The sequence below is a fragment of the Pteropus alecto genome, unplaced genomic scaffold (genome assembly GCF_000325575.1).
Source record: "Pteropus alecto unplaced genomic scaffold, ASM32557v1 scaffold76, whole genome shotgun sequence".
Classification (NCBI taxonomy): domain Eukaryota; kingdom Metazoa; phylum Chordata; class Mammalia; order Chiroptera; family Pteropodidae; genus Pteropus; species Pteropus alecto.
Genome location: NW_006443138.1, coordinates 3,934,320 through 3,957,084, shown reverse-complemented (window position 1 = coordinate 3,957,084; position 22,765 = coordinate 3,934,320). Strand labels below are relative to the sequence as shown.

At 36.8% G+C, this 22,765-nt stretch overlaps 1 protein-coding gene across 2 annotated transcripts in view; it reads right to left on the bottom strand.

The window, feature by feature from the left end:
• Positions 1 to 5,211: 5,211 nt before the first annotated feature.
• The window catches only part of MSRB3 (methionine sulfoxide reductase B3), a 141,194-nt gene continuing 123,640 nt past the window's right edge, over positions 5,212 to 22,765 (bottom strand). For both annotated transcript variants that reach the window (XM_015598534.2, XM_006923709.3), the window contains 2 exons: positions 16,541 to 16,638; positions 5,212 to 8,445 (listed from right to left, as the gene is read on the bottom strand). In XM_015598534.2, the coding sequence (XP_015454020.1) occupies positions 8,281 to 8,445; positions 16,541 to 16,638 (263 nt within the window). In that variant the 3' untranslated portion in view covers positions 5,212 to 8,280. The remainder of the gene's footprint in view (positions 8,446 to 16,540; positions 16,639 to 22,765) is intronic.

Sequence of the window (22,765 nt, the reverse complement as noted above, 5' to 3'; positions counted from 1 at the left end):
GTGGCTGACTTTGCCTACTCTCCAATGAAGTTTCATGGGTAAACTAAGCATCATTGTTGGGAGAAAATGATTTAGATAGACATAAGTAAAATAAGAGTTTAGGTGAACTTTTCAGCAATAATTATATGTAATGGTATGTCTACTTAAAAAATAATTTCCAAACTCTCTTTGGTAACTTTCTAAGTTAAATTAAATGATGGGAATTCATTGAATGTCTAGATCATTTCCAAATGAGATAAAATACTGAGACATTAATTGCTAAACAAGTCTAAGTTTACCTACTTTTGACCTCTTATTATAGAAGAGCTAAAGATTTTGGGGTCTGTTAGTAAATATGTTTCATGCCATGTTAAAAAATTATACTATGAGAAAATGTATGTTTTCAAAACTTGTGAAATGTATTTATAAATTTGCCAATCTAAATAATTCTGGCATAACAGACAGTTCAAAATTGCTTACTTCTTAGTTTTCACTAGAAAGTAAAGTTTCTAAGGGTTAAGAATTTTAATTAATATATGTAATTAAAGCTACTAGAAATAATACAAACAACGCCATATGCAAGGAAAGTAGGATGTATTTTTGGCTAAGAAAAGATATGAAGTATGGAGATACATTTTTTAACAGAAAAAAAAGTAAATTCATCCTAAAGTAAACCGGTTATTTCAGAATAGGAAAGAGGAAAATAAAGGACAAAATAATATAGAAAGTTAGGGAGAGAGAGACAGAGAATTTTACTTTGTGTAGGTAGTCAAGATGGCTAAAACAGTGAATTTACTATAAGAGCTTTTAAAAATAATCTTTGCTATCAATAGTATATTTATGTAAAACTAAAACTTAATTTTCTTTCATCTGCTAAAAGGACAAAGTTTTATCGGACTATTAGTCTGCTCTTGATATGACATTGTGAAAATTTTTGTTTACCTTTCAAATAATCTGGCTAGAAAGCAAAGATTTTGTGATTTATCAAACTAATTTTCTATGCTTCATGTTTTCTTAATCAGGTCTTCGATTACTTAAGGAAATTGAGTCTTCTCAATATTAAAAGAGCTAAGTTTGGCTCACTACTATATACCTTCTGTATTTGCCTTTAAAATCTTTTGTCACTTCGGTTAAGTAGATAATTAAGTATTGTTTCATAAAGACCTGTGATCCTCTTTTGTCAAATGTCCGAACATTTTGATATTTTTGACAAACTTCCCAAAATCAAATTCTAAATTAAGTCTTTTTGACTAGGAAGTAACTTTGGGACTTTCCAAAAGGTCCCCGAGTCATCTCAAAATATTTGTTTTCTCTCCTTACAAAAAAAGATAGGCATTAAACTAAATTATGCCTATTTGATAAGTTAAATTTCATGGGAAGCATTGTCAAATAAATAATGCTAGACCTTCTTTATGGGTACCCTTGTATAAATAGATTAATAAAAGTGTTCCAGAAATTCCTAAAAATCTGATATATAATCTTATTAGTCATAATTCCAGTTATTTAAAAATGTTATGTGTCACAGAAACCATCAAATTTCCTTACCAATTGCATTATAATGAAGTCTCATCAGATCTTTAATTATAGCTATTGTTAAGTCTTTTGGTCACTTACCAATAGTTGTTTTACTCTGATGCTTTTGCAAAATTGCTTCATCTTCAAGGAGATTCATGGAAAGGACTCTTACAAGTACAGGTTTCTGATAACTTTCGGATCACGCCACTGAACTGAATAGGAATTTACAGAACTCTAAGGAAAAACTGGATTCGTGAAACTGCTAACAAAAGATCACAATCAAGAATTAATATAGGACTGAATGAACAGATGAGGATGCTTATAATTTTTATGACTTTTTGTTAAAACACTGCTGGCTCTTTAATCTTTTGTTTTCCAAATTTAAGGAAATTTTTCTCTTGAGCTAACTATGACTTTTGGCAATTTGGTAAAGTATACTTTCTTAACAAAGATGAAATAATATTTCCCCCAATCTGATCCCTCCAAAATTCAGAAATTCTCTGTATGCATTCTTATTTTCATGGTACTATAGTTTTTTGCCTAAGTTCTGTAAGAACCTGTTCTTCTTGTAACAGGACACCATTGGAAACTTTGGTTATATACCAAGGCTTTGACTGGAAGGTCATATTTGAAAGAGACAAGAATAGATTCAGCTGTGACCAGACAGCTTCAAGGAACTGAAGTTGACTTTATGGAGCCAATAAAGCCCTTTGAAAAAAATCAGCCTGATACCTTGTTTACGGAGTTCTCAGCTAACGTACCTAGTGAGTTAGAAAGGTCACTTCTTGGCAAACCCAAGAATCATGGGATATTTTGGGGAACCCTGAAGAGAGAAGAATTCATGCACATCTATAGGTATTGCAGGTGAAGTCTGATGGGAAGTCCTTGGCTTGGCTGAGATTCCTTATAAAGTTTCTAGCAAAGGAGACTCAAGAGCCTGTATGGTCAATCACTATTACTGCTATACTTACATAAATAATCAGGTCAAATTTATTGAAACTGGACTTACTTTGTAAATAAGTTTGTCTTACTATGGTTATCTTTGATAGAAAGGGGGGTGATTGTAGAGAGAAAAATTATGTTTTAGTAGAAACTATAATACACACTTGCAGATTTTAGATTCTAGTTGTTAATTGTCTTTGAGATTTTGTTTTCTATCTCTCAGTTGGACTGGGTACTGAATTCTCATTTTCTCCAAGATCTGGCTACAATTCTCAAAACTAAAGTTTCCAGTTTTTCTCCTACCCTTCTGACTTGGAATCATTGAGAACTAAAATCAGAAGGCTTGACTGTTGATCAGTGATGCTTTTTAGAGAATGATCTCTATCAGAAAGGGAAATGTCAAAATTTAGGACAGAGACCTTAACCAAGATAGGGATCAGCAGGGACGGTAGGAGGCTCTCTCACATCTTACACTGGTCGTGAAAGCCTTACAAGAACAATTCCGGGGTACAGCAGAGCTCTATGGTTAGAACAGCCCCTCTCCTCCCCTTAGAACAGCCCCTCCCCTCTTCCTGCTGCTTCTTGCTCTTTTTGTGTACATGGCTCACCATATCTGCAGGTACTGGACTGCAGCCTTTTCTTTTTCCCAAATACATACTTTTTGCAGATGGAATACCTAGTCGACTGTGTGTTTATGGTCGAGAAGGCCCCACATTAAAATGGTTGAATTTCTGTTTGTTGTGTTGCACAAAATAAACGCTGGCAGTACAGAAGGCTTATAAGCCTGTCTCAAGGATGATTTTTAATTCAATCATTTTTTTATGCCAGCATCTTCCAGAAGTCATTTAATTGTTAAGATCTGAGTAACAACAGCAGTTTTCTGACAGAATAGTCATGATTCGGGTCTATGGCACCTTTGTAGAAATTCTTTGATGGGTTAAAAGAAAAAAAAAACATGATGATGAGGAAAGGGACAGGTACAAGGAAACAGAATATATGGGAAAGGTTATTCTGTACATTTATGCACTGAGATCTAGTCTCTAGTTCTTGGAGTTGCTGAGATGAACCCGGCCTGGACATCCTGTAGTTTCAGAGAGGCCTTTCTGAGCACCACTGGGCAGCCCAGGGTCAACCCAGAAACACAAGCAGGAGCTAAAGTGGTACTGGTTGATGAGGCTCAGTCAGTCCTCCAGAACAAGACAAACGTGCAGTGAAGGACAAGAACTGACCTAGCTTTATGAAAAAACAACCAGTCATGACAAAAACAGCCATTTTTGTGTGTGGCAGTGGGGGGGGGGGAGGAGAATTGAGGGGATCAGATATAAATTCTTTTAAAATTAATGTTAATTGGTTTTTTCACTGAAAGTTCCAAGGCAGTGCTGCTCAATCTTGAACAAGAATCAGCATCACATGGGGGGCTTGCTAGAAAACAAATTACAAAGGCCCCAGAATTCCTGATGTAGTAAAGAAAACGTGTATTAGTAGCAAATTCCCAGGTGATGCTGATGCTGCAGTCTGGGGACCATATGTTGAGAAGCACTAAGGTACAATAACTACATGAAATTGCTGGCCTCCAAATTTTCAGATCCCAGGAATATGACTTAAAGAATTGGCTGAAAAACAAAAATTGTCATCACTTCACTTCTCCTCCCCAAAATAAACAAAACAAAATGAACCAAAAAAACTAAATTAAAAAATTTCAACAACAAATAGTACTACAGTCATGCACCACTTACCAATGGGGGACACTTTCTGAGAAATGTGTCGTTAAGCAATTGTCATTGTGTGATTATCAGAAGGTGTACTTAGACAAACCTACATGGTATACCTACTACACACCAAGACTGATGCTTCTAGGCTACAAACCTGTATAGGACACTGTTGTATCCTAGGCAATTGTAACACAATGTATTTGTGTATCTAAACACATGAAAACATAGAAAAGATACAGTAAAAATACGGTATGAGAGATTTAAAAAATGGTACACCCATAACATGGCACTTATCATGAATGGGGCTTGCAGGACTGGAAGTTGCTCTGGGTGAGTCAATGGATGGTGAATAAATGTGAAAGCCAAGGACAGTACTGTACACTACTGTAGACTTTATAAACACTGTACACCACCATCACCACAAATACGAGTAATGCCGTATGCTATGACATCACTCAGCAATAGAAATTTTTCAGCTCCATTATAATCTTAGGGGACCGCTGTTGTATATAGTCTGTTGTTGACCTAAATGTCATTATGTGGTATGTGACTGTACACAAAAACTCTTCTGTAGAGATGAATTTTGAAGGTGAATTTGTTTGTGAGCAATGGGGAACTCCTAATGCATTTCCCTAGATACCAATTCTTGACAACAGTATAAGTTTCCCATTAAGTTCTTTCACAGAAGTCCAGGCATCAGCATGCTATCATTCCTGCATTTTCATCCATAGAGTTGTCATAATGGAACTCCTCAAAGTCCATGTTTTAATCGTAAAAACATATACAAGCTGCTGAAGATTTTGCTGAGTTGAGGTGAAGTTTGAATAATTCTGCAAACGTTTCTCTTTCCTCCGATCTTTCGAATCCCTGCAGGCCTTTCCTGGGTCCTGGGGTGTGGAAAGCCTCAGCTTGCAGAGGTCACATCACATAAAAGGCCCTCTATACAAACTACAGGATGTCAGCTGGGTAGGGAGGTAAACAGAGCAGCCTATGACAATCTCTCATGGATGGTCCAGGTATCTGTGCTAAAAATAAGAGGATTCTTTAAGAATCAGACAAGAAAACATTTTTATAAAGAAGTTTTATTGCATAATTCCTGTATACAATAAACATAGGAAAAGGGTTTTTTAATGAAAATTTTATGTCATTTCCAAAAGTTTTGAACCATTTGAAGAAAAATTATTACAAAGCTATCTAAGGCAAAAATAATATTTGACCTTCAGAACAAACAATAATCCCTTTGGTCATATCTGTATTTAAAGCAAGACATTTTCAATTCAATTAACAGGACAGGCTTTTAAATTACTATGTCATTTGCATTAAGAATTTAAACACATATAAGAAGTGAAAAGTTTAAACACATAGAAACGTTCTCTAATACAACATATACTGCTGCTCTCTATAGATTCATTCTGCATGACTGTCTGGATGTACTTTTTACACACCAGCCGAAATCTGCATCTCCTAATGGTACAGTAAGGGCTGGAGTACAGAGAGGGAAAGTCCAATGCATTTCCTAAGCTAAATGGCATAACTCCTGCAGATCACATACACCTCGCCATATTGACTCAGTTCATTGCACTCCATATCCTGCAAAAATAAATCTAGTGCTCGACAGCTGACATTATTGCTCACTGACATTTTAGTAATATATTTCCTTAACATAAGACAGAAATATACTGGAATTTGATACCACTTAAACTCAAAAGCAATCTGGAATTAAACCACATGCATACACCCCACTTTTTTTTTTTCCTATGGATGTTACATTTTTCTTAAAGTTGATGCTAGAAAACGTGGTAGAAGAAAAACTGGCTTTCCATGAAACAAAGACCAAGGATTAGAAAAAGAGTTTTTGAGGGAAATGTTAACCCCTACAATAAAAATAAAGGAACAATGAGAATCCAGTCTCTGGGGAGAAGGAAGAAGCCCCTCATTTATCTTCCTTGTCTATTCCAACACTGTGGCTCGTGTCCAACAGACCCCAGGGCAGGTCATCATTCATAACTGGAGTGATGTGAGAAGCGCTGTGTGTGCCCCTGAAGGACAGACTTTAAACTGTGACAGGAAATGTCCTGAGACCCAATTCTTTATCTGACTCCACATGGGATCCTTGGGTCACCGGGAAATGTTGGGGCTCTCTCTGTGAAGTTGGGAAAGCCTTCTAAGATGGTCTGGGTGATCTTAAATTTCTTATCCCATTTCTATAGGGGAGTGAAATCTGCAAATTCCAGGATGACCCTAGGGCCTGAGGTGAAACACCCTAGGAGCTGAGGGAAGAGGAGTATAACTTATCCGGAATTACAAAGTTGTAGCATACATGACAATGGTCACTAGGATGTCAGGGTCTTCACAAGAAGTTTGTAGAGACACAGAAGAATGTGGACATGACCATGCTGACACTTTGTCACAACTTTTCATTTTAATTTCTCATATTTCTTAAAATTGCCAAATGTCCCTCTTTCTTATTTTTGTCTCGGTGCTTATAAAGAAGATATCAATTTTCATAAGCTTTCAAAGATTTATAAAAACAATATTTTTTAAAAACTACATTTCAAGATTAGTATTCAAGGCTACAGATTCTCTCTCGATATATGTATGTATGTATGTATGTGTATATGTATGTGTTTGTGTGTATATATATCAGTCAAAACCTGTACCTTCACACCTGGCTGCAGCAATATCAACTGGTATCACCACTGCTCATACCCGTAAAAACCTTACCGTGCACAATGACATCCATTCCAGCAGAGCTTCTCAGAGTAAAACCAGTCATACTGCTACAAAGAAAAATTTCTGGCTCTTAGCCCAACTGTTTCCATACCAATCAGCTAAGTCAACCTCTTCTCTGCTTCTTTCCATTTCAAATGCCTGGACTTCGGTCTTTGAGGCAATTAGAACCAGATCGGTTTAATTTTACAATACTGATCTTAATTGTAGAGCAATATAATGATTATGCCCCGAAAGTGTCGATTATTTTACGAACTTTATAAGTCTCAGTTTCGACATGAAGACTAGGCATGGAGAGACTAAATGGCATGTCCTTTGCCACAGAGCAGATTAGTGTCAAGGGCGGGACTCCAGCTCCTGGCTATTTCTACTTTAAACCCCCATTATCTCTCCAGAGTTTACCTGAACCTGTGCACGAGGTCCCTCTTTTGGGGTTCTGCTTGTTACTTTAAGTATCTTGTCAGCTCTTCTGCACAGTATTGGGTATTTCAAAATCCAGGACTTCCTCTTTGGTCTTCTCTGCTCTCTCATTTCTGCTGCCTTGATGAAGTGCTTTGTTCCTAATATTTTATTGTACACAGTGGAATTCACCAAAATGCCCTTCCAGATGCAGCTGGTATTAGGTGTGGAGGGACAGACTTATAAAAGGCAATGGCAGATGTTCTTCTTTGTGAACTTTGGACAAAATGGGACTCAACATTTTACAGTTGTCTTACATTCCAACGTTTGCAATGGAAAAGAAAAGAAAGGCCTAAGGGTGAGGTAATGTTTACTTCTCTGCCACAACACTCGGTGAGCCCCCTCAGATCTAGCAACAATTTAACATAAGGAAAGACTTTAGACCTTCACACTCTTTTAGTGAGAATAAACGACCTTAGCTCAAACTTTCCACAAAGCTAAGAAGTCTCATAAGACATCACTCCATCCTTATCTTAGGTAGATCTGTACAAATGCCTCCAGGCCATGTGTCTTGCAGGTCTCTGGCCCTGTACTTGTGAGCTCTGGTCTCTACATCATATAGGAGATCTCAATTTTTAAGTTTTTAAGTTTGAAGACCAAGTAAGTACTTTCTGCCTCTTAAGCAAGTGGGGGGTGGGCGGGGGGCGGGGGGGATCTCAAAAGAAGCTATGTGCGTGAAGAAAATAATGCAAAAGGGTACTTAAGTGCCTTGAAGAAGGTTTGCAAAGCTATCTCCACTCGCTAAAGTTATAAACAGTTCTGGATCTAGTCAATAGCAAAATACATCGACGGCCAAGGCCTCTGTTTAAGCCAAAGAAGAAATATATCAATAGCACAAAACTGCCCTTATAGTTTTTGAAAAAATATATCTAAGATAGACAATTTTGAATTTTGTTAATAAGCTGTGCATTAAGTACACTTGTTTCCATCACTCTCTAGTGCTTTACAGCTCCGTTTTGTCTGCCTGGGCTGGGCTGCCTGCCCCACTGCCTCCGTCGGCACCGTGGCTGTCTGCAGGTGTGAAAGACAGGGAAGCCGAATTTATGCAGTATCTTTTGCCAGTTGGACGGGGTCCGTCATCAAAAATGTGCCCAAGGTGAGCACCACACTGAAAAAGAAGAGCAAAATGTAAGCAAAAAAACGTGTACAAAACAGGCTTTGAGAGGAACCCACATTAAGCAGTTAAAATGGATGACCAGCTTGTAGAGAAATGATGGAAACCATCGTGGATGATTTCTAATCCGCCTGTCAATGGCTGCAAAGATGGCTTCTGGCAGGCTCTGCACCACATGTTGAGAAGAAAAAACACTAGAACTGTGCATATCAGAAATCATTTAGGAGCCACTGTATTTTTTGATCTGTGCAGTCTCTCAACCAGCTGAAAAATGACTGCAGTAATTTTATGAATTGAGTTGACCCTTGATCTCCCATTGTAAGAAACATGGCAGAATAAAATCTCTCCCCTCGGCATTACTTCTGGCTTTGGATGGGTAGGTTTCAGATATGCAGAAGTCCACTGTAAAAGATACTGTTTAACTGGCCATGACAGAGGTGATGTTTGCTTTCATGGGTAGTAAAACTTAACATTGGAAAAGCATTGGATGTTCTTGGAACCCAGCAAAGCAAAGGCAAAAGCTCAATAGATTTGTCACAGTCACCAGGACTGCAAGTGTGGCAAATGGAAACGTCACTAGACGTTTTTTTTTATGGCTTCCAATAGGTGGAGTGCCATGCTGGCTTCTTTACTCATGTGAACTGTATTATTATGTGGAGAAGAAATAAGCTGTTTAACCCAAATCTATGCTACTAACTATCCAAAAAGCTGGGGGAGTAGAAGAGGAAGAGAATTCAGAGTCAAGTGAGAACATTAGTTTTGATGGTGTTGAAAAGAAATACAGCCCAGAGCAAATATCTCCAAAAAGGCTGGCTCACTGAATAGAGCCCCACACTGATGCTAGGTACAGGTCCAGGAGACGACGGCATATGTCACACTTACCTATCTCCCACCCTTTCTCAGCAGGGGGGAAAAGGATATGGAGGCCTTAGTGCACCATTTGAACAGGCTGTGACAACAGAACCAAAGCCCGGGGCAAATAACTTCCATTTATTCATTTAACAAATATTTATGGAGTGCTTGCTACATGCCAGGCACTATCCCAGACTCTGGAGATACAGGCAACAATACCTCGCCTCATGGAGCTTACATTCTAGTGGGAGAGACAGACAATACATACACAAGGAAATAAAGGAAGTGCAAAGTATGGTAGAGGGAAAAAAATGCTAAGGAGAAAAAAAAGTGATATGAAGTGTCAGGGCTGGGGGCTGACATTTTGGGTACAGTGGTCAGGGGTGGCTTTCCTGGGGCGGCTTTGGTATAAGAACCTAAAGGAAGTGAAGGAATAGATATCCAGAGAAGAGCGTTCAAGCAGATGGAAGAGACAACAGTTCAGGGAGAACGTGAGAGAAGAAGCGCATTGATGATTTATTTATTCTTCTCACTGGTTGTCTGGAATATAAAACCCTTATAAACTGCAGGAAAAGAGAGCAGAAATTGATGAAGGATGGAGCTAAGATACCAAATGGAGATGATAAGAGAGAAGTGAGGGACGGTGCTTACTACAATGGAAAGAACTATAATCTCAGTTTCTCCATTGAAAAGTGCTAAACTCAATTCTCAAGGGTTCTCTAGTTATTAATAAACAGCACAAATAGCAAGTTTGACTATACAGCACTTCCATGTTAAAAGTGTGTTCTTATTTTACTGCCAACATACTGTGTCAGCTTATTAAAGAACTAAAAATGAACCCTGAACTGATTTGATCTATTGCCTGGAAAATATGAAACAGGCCTAAAAACAACTCTTGCATTATTGTACCACATTCTATGCAGGTTTAGGTAATATCAAGGCTGACAGCTCAGATTGCTTTTCCTTTCTATAAACAATTGAGGCCAAATTTTCAGGCACCAGTAGCTAAGATGCACCAGTAAAAAATACATATGCTTACCCGATGGACACAAGAAAACATCTATTCCTGTCTGCCAAAAGAGTCAGTGTGCAGGCCAAGAGGAACCAGTGCGCTTGGTGGCCAGTATGTGTGCACAGTTATTGACCTCACGAGCAGCTTGGGCACTTTGATCACTTGGCATCTGAGAGGTGGAGTTTTTACCAAAAAACCTCAGATAATTTTTTAAAGGAATGAATACAGCTGTCCAGGCAAAAGAAATGATACTGCCTTTATTAATCATCTCTTGGACATATTTAGAAAACAGTTCTATTTACCTTAGTCCAAAAATAAAGCACAGTTAGGATATACTTGAAGCTATGTATATAGAGTATTTATATAGTCTTCATTTCCTGAGTCATTTTTTAAAAATCCAAATTAGAGTAATTTAATCTGTTGAACTGAGTTGGTTATTGGTCTGAAGTTTCATGTGCTAAAGCTAGAACTAGTCTTTTAGTTAAACGAAAAGGAAAACATGGACTCTAGATGTCCCTAATCTGGGCAAAAGGAAAATGGAGGGGGTAGGAAGAGAAATTAGAATCAGGAAAAGGGAACACAATCATTTGCAAACAACTATATGGGTTGGAGATGGGGTATGGAGATCCTCAAAAAAGGTGTAAAAATGATAATGAAAGCATCATCATGATTGCCACAAGGTATTCTGGAAAATTCACGCCAAGCTCAGATAACTGAGGAGGAGCAACATTTCAAAACGTGGCAAGGTGTTCATTTATATCTGTGCCACCAAATACATGTCCACCCCCATTGCCTGCAAAGCTGCAAAGCCATTTTTTGTTTGAAAGAAGCCTAACCACACAGTGCCATTTCTGCTTCCTTACAGGTACATCTATTCTTGCATAAAAGACTATTACCGGTTTCTTTTAAAAGTGCAAAGCCCTGAAAGCTCCTCCCTGAGAACGCACATGGAGCCCATTCTTCCAGGACTACCCCTGGCCTAGGGCTGGGATGATGAATGGAAGTTGTCAGTGATGCATTGTTTCTTTAGCCGCCTGCGAGTTCTGGCTCCCCAGCCCCAGCCAACTGGCAATGTGTTGGGATCTCTCAGCACACCTGGCTGTAACTGAAACAAACTAGTTGCCTGATGAAGAAATCTCAGAAACCTGCTGTTAGTGATCGATTTTATGGTAGAATCTTTGGTGTGCTTTTTGAAAGTTGTTTTAAAATGACTATGTATGTCTGTATTTCACATGTAAAATAAAAACTGTGACTATTCTAGCTCTCATTCTGAAGAAGTATGAGATAATTGTTCAAAAGAAAAAATTTTAATTCCCTCAAGAATCCTTTATTACCTAAGCCTCCCACTCAGAAAAGCTGGCAACTACAGAACCTGCAGAAAAGCAAGGTAAAGTCCCCGCTCCTCACCACCCTCCACCCCTGCTCCAAAAAAAAAAAAAAAAGGTGAGCATCGAATTTAACATAATTTCTTAAAATCCGCAATTCTCAACTGTGTGCATAAGAAACACAAATAGTACATTCAACATAGTTATATACTCCTTCACTGATGTATTTCCGACTATCCTAGAGGGTTTTCTCTCAGCTATTCCTAGGACATTGGGGCTTTATTCTTGTCTTTTTCTCTTAAGTGTTTGATCTATAAGATAAAGCAGTTTCAAAGCAGGGCTTTTACACTTGGGCACATGGGGCAGGATGGGAAGGGGAAAAGAGTTTTAAGAAGAAAAGCAATTTACTTTGCCAGTAGTATCCTGTTTTCTCCCATCGTTATTGAAGACACTTGTGTGTAAGTAGGGCTCCTTTCCTCTGTGCTTATGATATTAATCTTTTGCCAAGGAAATGATTGTGAAGTCACCGGTTTAGCATTATGATTTTACGGAAAGATCAAGAAAAAGAGAGATGGGCTGTGAGTCTGAAACCCTGTTGTAACACATGGGCATCTTTAATCATCAGCAATACATGAGTCGTCATCTGCAAAAGATTAATAAGGTTTGGGGTTTTACCAAAAACTGCTTAACTTTTGAAAAATACTTTGTATTAGTAGATATTTACCTTTATGTTGATTTGGCCAAGTTAGAAGAAATTAATAATGATCTAAAACAAAATTAAGGAGCTCTACCATAGATTCGAGCAGTAACAGCAGCAGTCATAAAGAGAGTCCAACGTGGGTAAACTCAGGGATCTGATGGTTTTCTTAAAGATTATCACAAAAAGTTAAAATGATTCATTGGTCTCCCATTTGTTTCATGTAGAATTTCGATATAAAGAAGGATTAATTTTCCAAGTATTTCCAGGAGGGACTTACTTCCCTGAACTACAGCTTTAACCATGCAAATCTTCCCTCCTTGAACAAAATTTAAACGTCTGACAAAGTGTTACTTAACAGGCTGGGGATGGAGGATTAAGGAGAAGCTGTCAAACAATTACTCACAGTAGTCAGTGAAACTGGAATAGAAGCAATGTATTTTTTTATCACTAACTGAAAAATGTAAATTTAAAAAAGATTAAGGAAAATTCTTTATAACTGAAAATTATTAGGAAGTTGATGCAGCCAAGAAGAAGATACATATGCCCACTGAAGTGGGCAGATTTAAAATTTAAAATTGTAACTGGAATATAATTCCTCAATTCAATAGGCAGATGAGAAAAGAAAAAAAAAATACGGTTGCAACAAAAATCAGAATGTAACAGGATAACCTATTTCCTCCAGCAGCAGGATTCCATCACCTTTGCTTATTGTCTGTATTGTTAACTTAAAGATCAGGCAGCGAGCTAGGTTTCTTACACAGCAATTCTTTTAGAAGAATCTGATTGCAATATTTCTCTGAAAAGCAATAATAGTACTGAGTCAGTCTTAACTTTCTCAATAAAATTTTACTAAAATATTATTATCTAAGAAGTCACTGGAAACTTGGAAAAACTACAGCGTAGTATAAAGAGGTGGTAGGTTATAGCTCCCAACATGTTTATAATTCCTGTCCAAATACGAGGCCTAATTCATTGTATGGTGTGATCCACATCACAATTTTAAAAATGAGGAAGAAGAAGAATACTAAGTACCACAGCAAGAATGAGGGACCAAGACCGAAAAAAAATATTGCCATATTGCCAGAGAAGCAGATTGATTTGGTCTACTGGTTTCATCCATGGAGTTCAGTTCATTTGTATAAGTTTGCAGTAAAAGGGTCTTCATGATTAGATACTGCATCTTTTCTACAAGGAAAGAAGTACACATAACATGTTCAACTGAAAATGTCTATATGATACTAAAAGCATCTAACAGATTCTTCATAACACAAACCACATTAATGCAATTCAGTTCAGAGAAAGGATAAGCCATGTGAATTCAAAATACAAAAAGAATTTTAGAAAGAGGAGAAGCAAATCAGCGAAGCTTCCCACACTGTTACCCTCAAAAATGAAACAAAACAAAACAAAACAAAAAAGATGGGAGAAGCTGTGGGTAGGGGAAGAGGCAACATAAACTGAAAGAACAGAAGGCAAAAGAAGACAAACTGATAACAAAAAAAGTGTTATGACTGAGAAACCAGGAAGCAAAATACAAGTGGTTACTCTAGTATGGAAATCATTAAATCGTTTTTTTTCTTTTTCAAGTCAAGATAAAAAGGACAAATGAAAAAACGGAAAAGAGAAAACCAAAGAAAAATGTGTAAAACAAAAAGAAAATAAAAGTGTGTGAAATACACCAAAGACAAAGAAATTGAAATGAAAGACATCCAGCACACGTTAATTTAGTGAGCTATCATTGCGCATGTGTGGCAGACATGCCCCACTCTGTCCACATTGGGAGGGATCCAGCAAACATATCATTTTGGAGGCTGGAACCCAATTATTTTTTCTACATGGGACTTACTTCACAAAGCATGTATTTTTGCACATGCCTTAATGGAACAAATTTCTTTCCCTCTTCTCATTAAACTTAAGACTTTTATTTAAGAAAGTGGCAAATATTCGAGAAGCAAAGCTGGTGGAAAAGAAGTTGAAAAGGAATAGGTCAGTGTTAGTTCTTCATGCAATTGTTATTCTTCAAGCAAGAATACAGTAACTATCACCTAAGTTTTTAACCAAGGGCTGGGAGCTATGCTTCGGGTAGCTTATCTTTTATGAATGTTATCTAATTTTGGCACAGTTTCTGGCTTTAATTTCTCTTTGGCCACTGTAGGACACTTTCGTAGTGGTCTTTTCTTGACTGCTATGGATGTTACCTCTGTGGCTGGCACAAGAGAAAGGGGGACTTTATTTCAACTGTGAATTTTAAGAATTAGTCACAAAGCCATCAGAGTAGGGCTTTAAGGAAAGTTATTATCTTATGCCTCACATTTTCTGCGCATTTCTTATTGGTTTTCACAGGGCTCAATATTTAAAAGTTGGTTCTAAGTGAAAAGGAGAGTAGCAGTCATATAACAGCCTTTAAGGCAGCTGAAAGAAAGACAGAGAACTATTAACCTAATAAGAGGTTTACTAAATATTATGTATACACCTAAGATAAATTACTATGTACCATCCTACCCAGTTATTATTTTGTCAAATATTTTAGATTCCTGAGTAGATAGTCATAATTTGTTTTTGTGGCAGCTATAAAAATATCAAAGTTCAATTGAATTCAAAACTGAATTGAATTAAACTAACTTCTATGAGATCATAGAATTTTTTTTTCCTTATTTCAGTGTGACTGTTTATGGTTGGTCAGCCTATCTATTATCTATCTATCTATGTATCCATCCATCCATCCATTCATCCATCTAAGCATCATAAAGAGCTCTGGAGCTAAATGCCCAAATTCCATCTCTGTTCTGCCACTTATATCGATGTAAATTTACACAAGAGTAATTGCCCTCCTTCTACCTCAGTTTCTTCAACTGGGAAATGAGAGAATAACCTAATAAGGTTATCGCGAGCATTTTAACCAGAAGCGCTTTTAAAAATGCTGATGTCCAGGCCTCACCCCAACTAATTAAATTAGAATCTCAAGGGGTAAGACACAGTATCAGAAGGTTCCACTATCTTGCTCAGAGGCTCATATATCTGAGAAACGAGAGCGAACTAAAAATGTGACTTAGATAAAATATAATATCTGCTTTTCAAGGGAGAGAGTAGTTCTCATATTTGGAAGACAGTAAACTTGCCAGCCTTATTTAAAAAAAAAAAAAAAAACGAAAACAGAAATTCATCAGATGGTTAGGGTCAAACCACCCCCCACACACTTGGTAGTAAATATGCCACCTACTCCCTAAAACTCTTGTGCCTGATGGAGGGGGTTAAAGGGCAGTAGAAGAATGCTGAGGGAGGCATACGTGGCAATCACTTTGCTATTACAGCTGCCTGATTGTGCCCCCTTTACCCCTGATGTGTGCAACAGACATCCCCCCAACAAAATACTCCACATTACCAATGAATTTTAGCGTCACAATACTCAAGACTACATTTCACTTATTTAAAGCAGGTAAGAACAGGACCACTTGTGCAAGAAGGTTCTGTCTCACGGTGTAAGCACAAAATACCCACATATTCAAGTCTCTCGACTGGGAGGACAGATTAACTAGTTTTGCCTCCTCCTCAAAACTTGCTCATCTTCTCCCTTAGAGCCAGCACTAATTTGGTTAGAGCAGAGTAAAAGGAACTAATTAGAACATTCTTCAAATGAGGATAGGTCTACCTACTAGGAAGAATAGAGAAAGAATTACCTTACTCCATCTTCCCACTCTGCGCTCCTACAGCCTACCACTGAACTTCCTCTTCCGACTGCCATTCTCTACCCTCCCACGTTACACCCAACAAGGAAAGCTGTTTCTGGGATCTTTGCTGACCATGTTTGGATTCACTACCATTGGAGGCATTTTGACTGAACACAAACCACAGGGAGAGGAAGATTACCTAAACTTCCAATTCCATAAGGCCATATAATGAAATCTTCATATGCCCTAAGAATAGCCCATTCCCCACTGTGTTGAATCAACTGAAAATGACTTTTCCTACCAATGACTTTGTTTAATTATGTTGAAGCCAATGACTAACATTTAATTGGACTTGCTAAATACTCGAAGACTGAGATATCATGAGGACTTTAGAGAAATTCCATTGTGGTTGTCTGCCTCTTTTGTGATGTCACTTGGCTTTAGTTGCTATATTTAGCACAAGCAGGAGTCTTGGAAGTGTTTGCAATACAGAATGAGCAGTATATCAGGTTTTCAGGTGGGGTTAACTCACCTGAGAGCAGCTTGTTTCCACCCTGTGCATCCCATAGGAAAAGTCATCTGTGAATGTGATTGCCTCAGAACTCATCACATCATGGAAGGAAGGCCAACCTGGGGCACAGCGGGCACAAGAACCAAAACAAAGAGGAGAGATACATAGCCTTGAGTTAAAATGCAATTTTAAAGAAATACTAAGCAACGAATGGAAATCCTTATATATATAAATCATGCTTAACTTTTTCAACCTGAAAAAAAAAGTCAAAAGCTAAAGGTTACTATATTTTGCAAGAGTGCAACTATTTTTTAAGAATAACTTTTTCTTCGCATTCAGATTATAGTTGCATTGGGATTTTCTGTTTCAGGAGATATTTTTAGACCATCCAGTAGTTTTCTAGAGCATCCCTGAACTTATAAAACTCTCTCTCACCACTTTATCTTATCTCTCTTATCTTCAGAGTCACCGGGCATGGCCCCAAAGCACTATGAGTCTTAATGTGTGACATTCTCCAAAATACAATCCAACTGGATGTGAACTTTTCAACCGTTCCACACCTCTTTAGGAAGAATGCTTTTTCAGTACTTAATTTGCATGGTTAAAATACTAAAAAATTAATATTCTGTTGTTTCCATCCTAATCTAAGTTCTTGGGATGGTGGGGTATCTGGAAAGCATTGCTTCTATCTATTTTAAGGGCAAGAGGTTTGCTCACTTCATAGGAGAAAGTCCTAGAACAGTGTTCTTCAGGCATCTCTGGGTAGCACCTTTTCTCAGACAGCATCTTGTTCTAATTTCCATTTATTCTAACGATTTTTAAAATATGCACATAGCTTTAAGAAACTGAATAGTAAGTGGACCATAAAATGGTACGAACTTTTATTAGTGTAAAATCAGGTTTTATGTTCAATACTTATGGGCATGTTTTCACATGTTTCCAGAAAATATGTCTGGAGTTAACTGAGCTGAAGCCTGCATCCCCAAAATGGTGAGAGAGGCGCAATGTTGCCGAATTGTTATGGTGATTTTTTTTCTTTCTCAGAAGCCAAATTAATTCCCACAGAAAGGAAGAAACCCTTTAAAAACATGGTGATTTGTGTTAATAACATCCATTGAAAAGGAAAAAAAACAGAATGCAAATTTCAACAATATGATTTTCAGTTTCAAACAAAACAAATTAGTTCAGGCCAATTTTTCATAAGAAACTCCAAAAGCTCCCCACTCCCCACTTACGACAATATAGCTTTCATAGACAATGCTAGATTCAACCCCAGATTTTGAACACTTTCCAATCCTTGATTTGAATTCAAGATTCTTGCAAATCACCAGGAAAACTTTAACTTTCTAGTTACAACATTCCACAAAAATTAATTATGCTAAGACACATCAGTATTTTTTAGAAAACTAGATTTCTCCTGTTGTCTAAATTCTAAAGAGAATCTAATCGTATTCTAGAGTATAGTATTTGGTTTAAAATGATTACTTGACACATTTACATATTCTTTGTTCAATGATAAAAGTGCCAATGGCTAATAAAAAGATGTTTAATGTAATATTTGAGGACATCAAAAATAATTTATGGAAAAAAAAAAGAACATTCTGTATTTTTTTATCTCCCAAGTCAAAACTCATTTGATTGCAGTTTATGGCAATCAAATATTATGGGGGGACATGTTTGATTAAAGAGTAAACAGATTAAGAATAAAAAAGTTTTGTTTTGTTTTGTTTTGTTTTAATTTACCATAATGCTGCCTCCCCCACACACATAAATTTTTCCTATTTCTAGAATTAAAAATAGGTACAGGGAAATATATATATATATATATCCCCCCTCCCATGCTACTCTGCATCATATATATACTTATCTTGTTCTACTCATCTCACTGGATTTGTGACTTATTTGCTTTCAGGCTTTCCTCCCTAACTAGGTGGTGAGAACTTTGAAGACAGAGTCTGAACTCACTGGCTTGAATATTCTCATTGACTACCATGGGATATAGCACAAAGGCATAGCTCAAATGTTTAATTGATTTCCACTGAGCCTTAAACAAGAAAATGGGATGAATAATAATGGTACATCACAGAGTTTCACAGAAGAGAGAAAATATAGTCATATTTCTTTTTTTACAGACTCGATTAAGAAATATCAATGCTGGTTCCTCACTAGAGTATTCAACTTAGCTCAATCACTATAATTATGCTTCTTTATGTATGTGATATAGACTTTTTATTGATTTAGAATGGTAAAAACACAAAGATCGTTTAGGTCGCTCTTCACAGGGTTTTGGGGGAGAGCGAGGAACAAAAGAATGTTACTTGTTATACAGGCAGTATTGCCAGAGCCAAAACTAGAATCTGGGTATTCTGACTTTAGGGCTCTCTTCTTATATTCCACTTTCTTCCTCAACAAAAGACTGAGAGGTGGTTAATTTGAACACTAGTGGGAAAGAGGTTGCAGATCTTAAAAAATATATTTACTACAACATCTAGATTAGTTGAGAGTTACACTGTTACACTTAGGAGCCTCTAGATAGAAGAGATAATGAATGCATCCCAAACAATACTGATTCTCTCACCTTCAAATGACCAAACTGTTCAAATGGAAAGCCCAAGAGTAATGATGTAAATGCTGTAATCCTGTTTGGGACATAGATAATTTCTTATTCATTTATCTGAAACCACCACAAAGAATTAGAAACTCACTCTTAGACAATAATATTGAGAAAACTGTCAATTCTATTTGGGATTTCTTAATGCTAATTCTTTCCCAGTAATTGTGAATCATTGCCAACTAAAATTTGAGGGAGGGAAGTGAACTGCTTTCAAATGAGCTATTAGACCATACAGCTATACATTTTGTCTCCATGAATTAAATATTTACAGAATTTTCCAGAAGACTACATTCAAGAACAAAGCAAGGTGAGCTGAAGTCACATGGAGTAGAAGTTCACAAAAGATTTCAATGTTTCTGGGAAAGGTTTGACACTTGAATAGTTTATTTATTGCTTACCCTGGTGTATTTAAACACTGGAGGAGACTCTAAAAAAAAAGATTTCAAAACTCCCCCAAATGCAGTGTCCCTTTGAAACGCAGTTTGAAAGATAGAATATTCACTCTGTCAGCCAATTCTTAATTAGTGGAGATTGACAGTGAAACCATGTTGAAGACTATAACTCCGTGTGATGGAATGCATTTCAAAAGAGAATCATGACCAACTTCACCAATAATGTTAACGCAGGAGAATGTTTAGCTATTTTGTGAGGTCTCTCATAAATTGAAGCTCTATAAAAAGAGGATCCATCAGAAAGGTAAGTCCTTATTGACAATCAAACTAAGAAGGACTTTCACCCAAGAATAAATTGTCTTATTGCAGAGAAGCCACAGTGATGACAGCACTTTGAAAGCGGAATTCCCTCATCATGTGAAAGTATTTAAAGGAGGAACTCTTCACTGCTGTAAAAATCCTCAAAGGAAACCTTGCCCCACTCCTAATAATAAGGAAAGTGCTTCAAAGGGTGATAGGCAAAGACTGAAGCAATCTGGGTCTTGTTGAGAAAATTATCTTGAGCAAAGTGGGGGTGGGGGTGTTTATGTCAGTTTTGACATTAAAGAAAGATCATCCATCCTCCTTTCTTTCGGATTTCCCTTTTAGTCTTCTCATGTAACAAAACATTATTTGTTTTGGATGCATTCCATGCACTTTTTAAAAGAAAAGTCGACTGAAAACCTGTATAAACAGAGTCGGCTCACTCCAGCCTCAATGTATCCCTTTGTTTCTCTTTCATGAGAGTGGATTTGGGTGTATTATCATTTTATTTCCAAGAATATAAACTGTACTTTTTAGATATTAGCCTATTATTATCAAGAATATCTTATATGCAATAAATTGCTTCTCCCCTCAAAGAATTCTCATCCCCAGATAGCAAATAAATACAGGTACCACAGCTAAAGAAGACAAGTTGGAGTACGGCAGTTCTACTTCAATTTTATCCATCCATCAGGCCAAATCAATCTGCAGACATAATACAGCTAGTATGATGTGCAGCTAATCCAGGATATGTTCATTTACATCTCAAATATAACAGCAAGTGATCTAGTTTATTAATAGATCCTCGGAGCTTGCTACCATCTACACTAGAATGACCTTTTTCATATTGCAATAAAAAGAATTATTCCTCTTACTCATAATGTAGCTTAATAAAGCTGCCCTGTCTACTTGAATCCATAATTTAATAGTGACATAGCTCTCCACAAATAGTATTATGCTGACAATTTTTAAATGTTTCACTCCAACTGCCTCCTGAGAAAAACTTTCTCGGTTCTCTCTCCCAACCTTTTCCTACTTCCTGTCAAAAATCTTTGAAGTTGTTAAAACTATCATCAGATTATAAACAGGTTGAAGCCAATTCCTTCCATACCATGTCTAAAAAATGTGTACCTCGTTTCCCTACTCTTAATTTAACAAGGATTGCTATATAGCTTCACTTGCCCTATATCCTCCAGAACCTCCAATAAAAACTAGAAACCTCAGGAAGTTGGCTACATGACCCATCAGCAGGACATAACAGAAACCACCCATAACCAAGAATCCATTGTACTGAAATGCAATTACAAATATTTTGTTATCTTCGAATGCAAAATAAATTTGAGCACAGTCAATCCAAGTTGGGTTTGGGTGACAGTTTAATAACAACAATATGCATTTCAGCATAGTTTCAGTAAGACGAGACAGAGATTTGCAGATCCATATTTTTTGTGTGTACCAATTCTCACAGCTCTATAATTCCATGACCATATTTCAAAATGTGCAGCATTTAGTTTCTCTGAAGTCAGAATGTGTCAATATCGCTGACCACAATTCACATTATTAGCTACCTCAAGCCAAATAATAAAACTCTCTATGATGACCCACTGCTAAAAAGAAATTTTGAAGCTTAGAACTCTGATTTTTTTTTTTTTTATAGTGACTTTGGTTAATGAAATCCAGTAAGTTTCAACTGTATACTTTAACAGTAAGGCATATATATATTTACACTGTGTTCACCTCCCACAGTTAGATTTCTTTCTGTCACCACATATTTGACCCCCTTTATCCCATCTACCTCCTAGAACTCTGATTCTTGACCAATTATTCACTTCATGTGACACTTCAAGAATAACTTTTATCTCATTTTTAAAAAAATGATTCTCTATTTCCCCTCAAAGACCCCAAAATTTAAGTAATCAACCAAATGCATGCATGTGGTAGAAAATCAAATACTACAAGATGACTCACAGTGCACACGCCACAATTTAAATTTAAAATAATTAAAATTAAATAAAATTAAATTTTCCATTCCTTAGTCACGCCACATTTCAAGTTTTCAATGGTTACATGTAGATAATGGCTAATACATTAGACAACACAGATATAGATACGGAATATTTCCACCACCATTTCTACAGATATAAAACATTTCTAGCATTGGACAGTGCTACTTTAGACATTATAAATTGATTCCCTCTTGTGAACAATGAAGATTTAGTATTCATACTTACACTAATCTCTCATCCCTTCCCCCTTTTAATTTTTAATACTTATATTATTTTTAACTATTTTCCAACCTTGTTTGGTAACATCTGACCCTTGAACTAAGTTCAATAAGAGCAAGGAGTTTGTTTTGTTCACCACTGTATTGCCAATAACTTAAAATACCGCCTGTAACATAAGAGGTGTTGCAAAAAATTATCTAATGAATGACAAATGAATGCATGACTATCCTATAGCTTACTTAATTACTATCATTTGACTCTCCACTTGGTGAGACTGCCTTAAAGCCCTGATCCTCCCCCCGTTTCTACTCTCCCCCAACCCACAATTCCAATGCCCAACCATAATTAAGTCTTCTATGCTTTTCTACAGATTGATTCTAAGAGTTGAAAACTAGTAAACAGTGTCTGTATCTTTATGGCAACATACAGAGCTAAAGAGTACTGGGACTATATTTCCTTCCCCAATGGTCCAAATGTCATATCCCAGGCTGCCTAAAGTCAAACAGATTTTCCTTTTTTTAAACTGCATCACATGCTAAAAGGCATGTCATGTTTTCTTTTATCTTTGTTTGGATGATGACTTTATTATATATACAATTGTACAATTTTTCTGTAACTCAACATTTTAATTTTTTAATTACAAATATTTCAAATGTATACAAAAGCATACAAAATATAATAGGCATCCATGATTTAACAGATATTAACTACC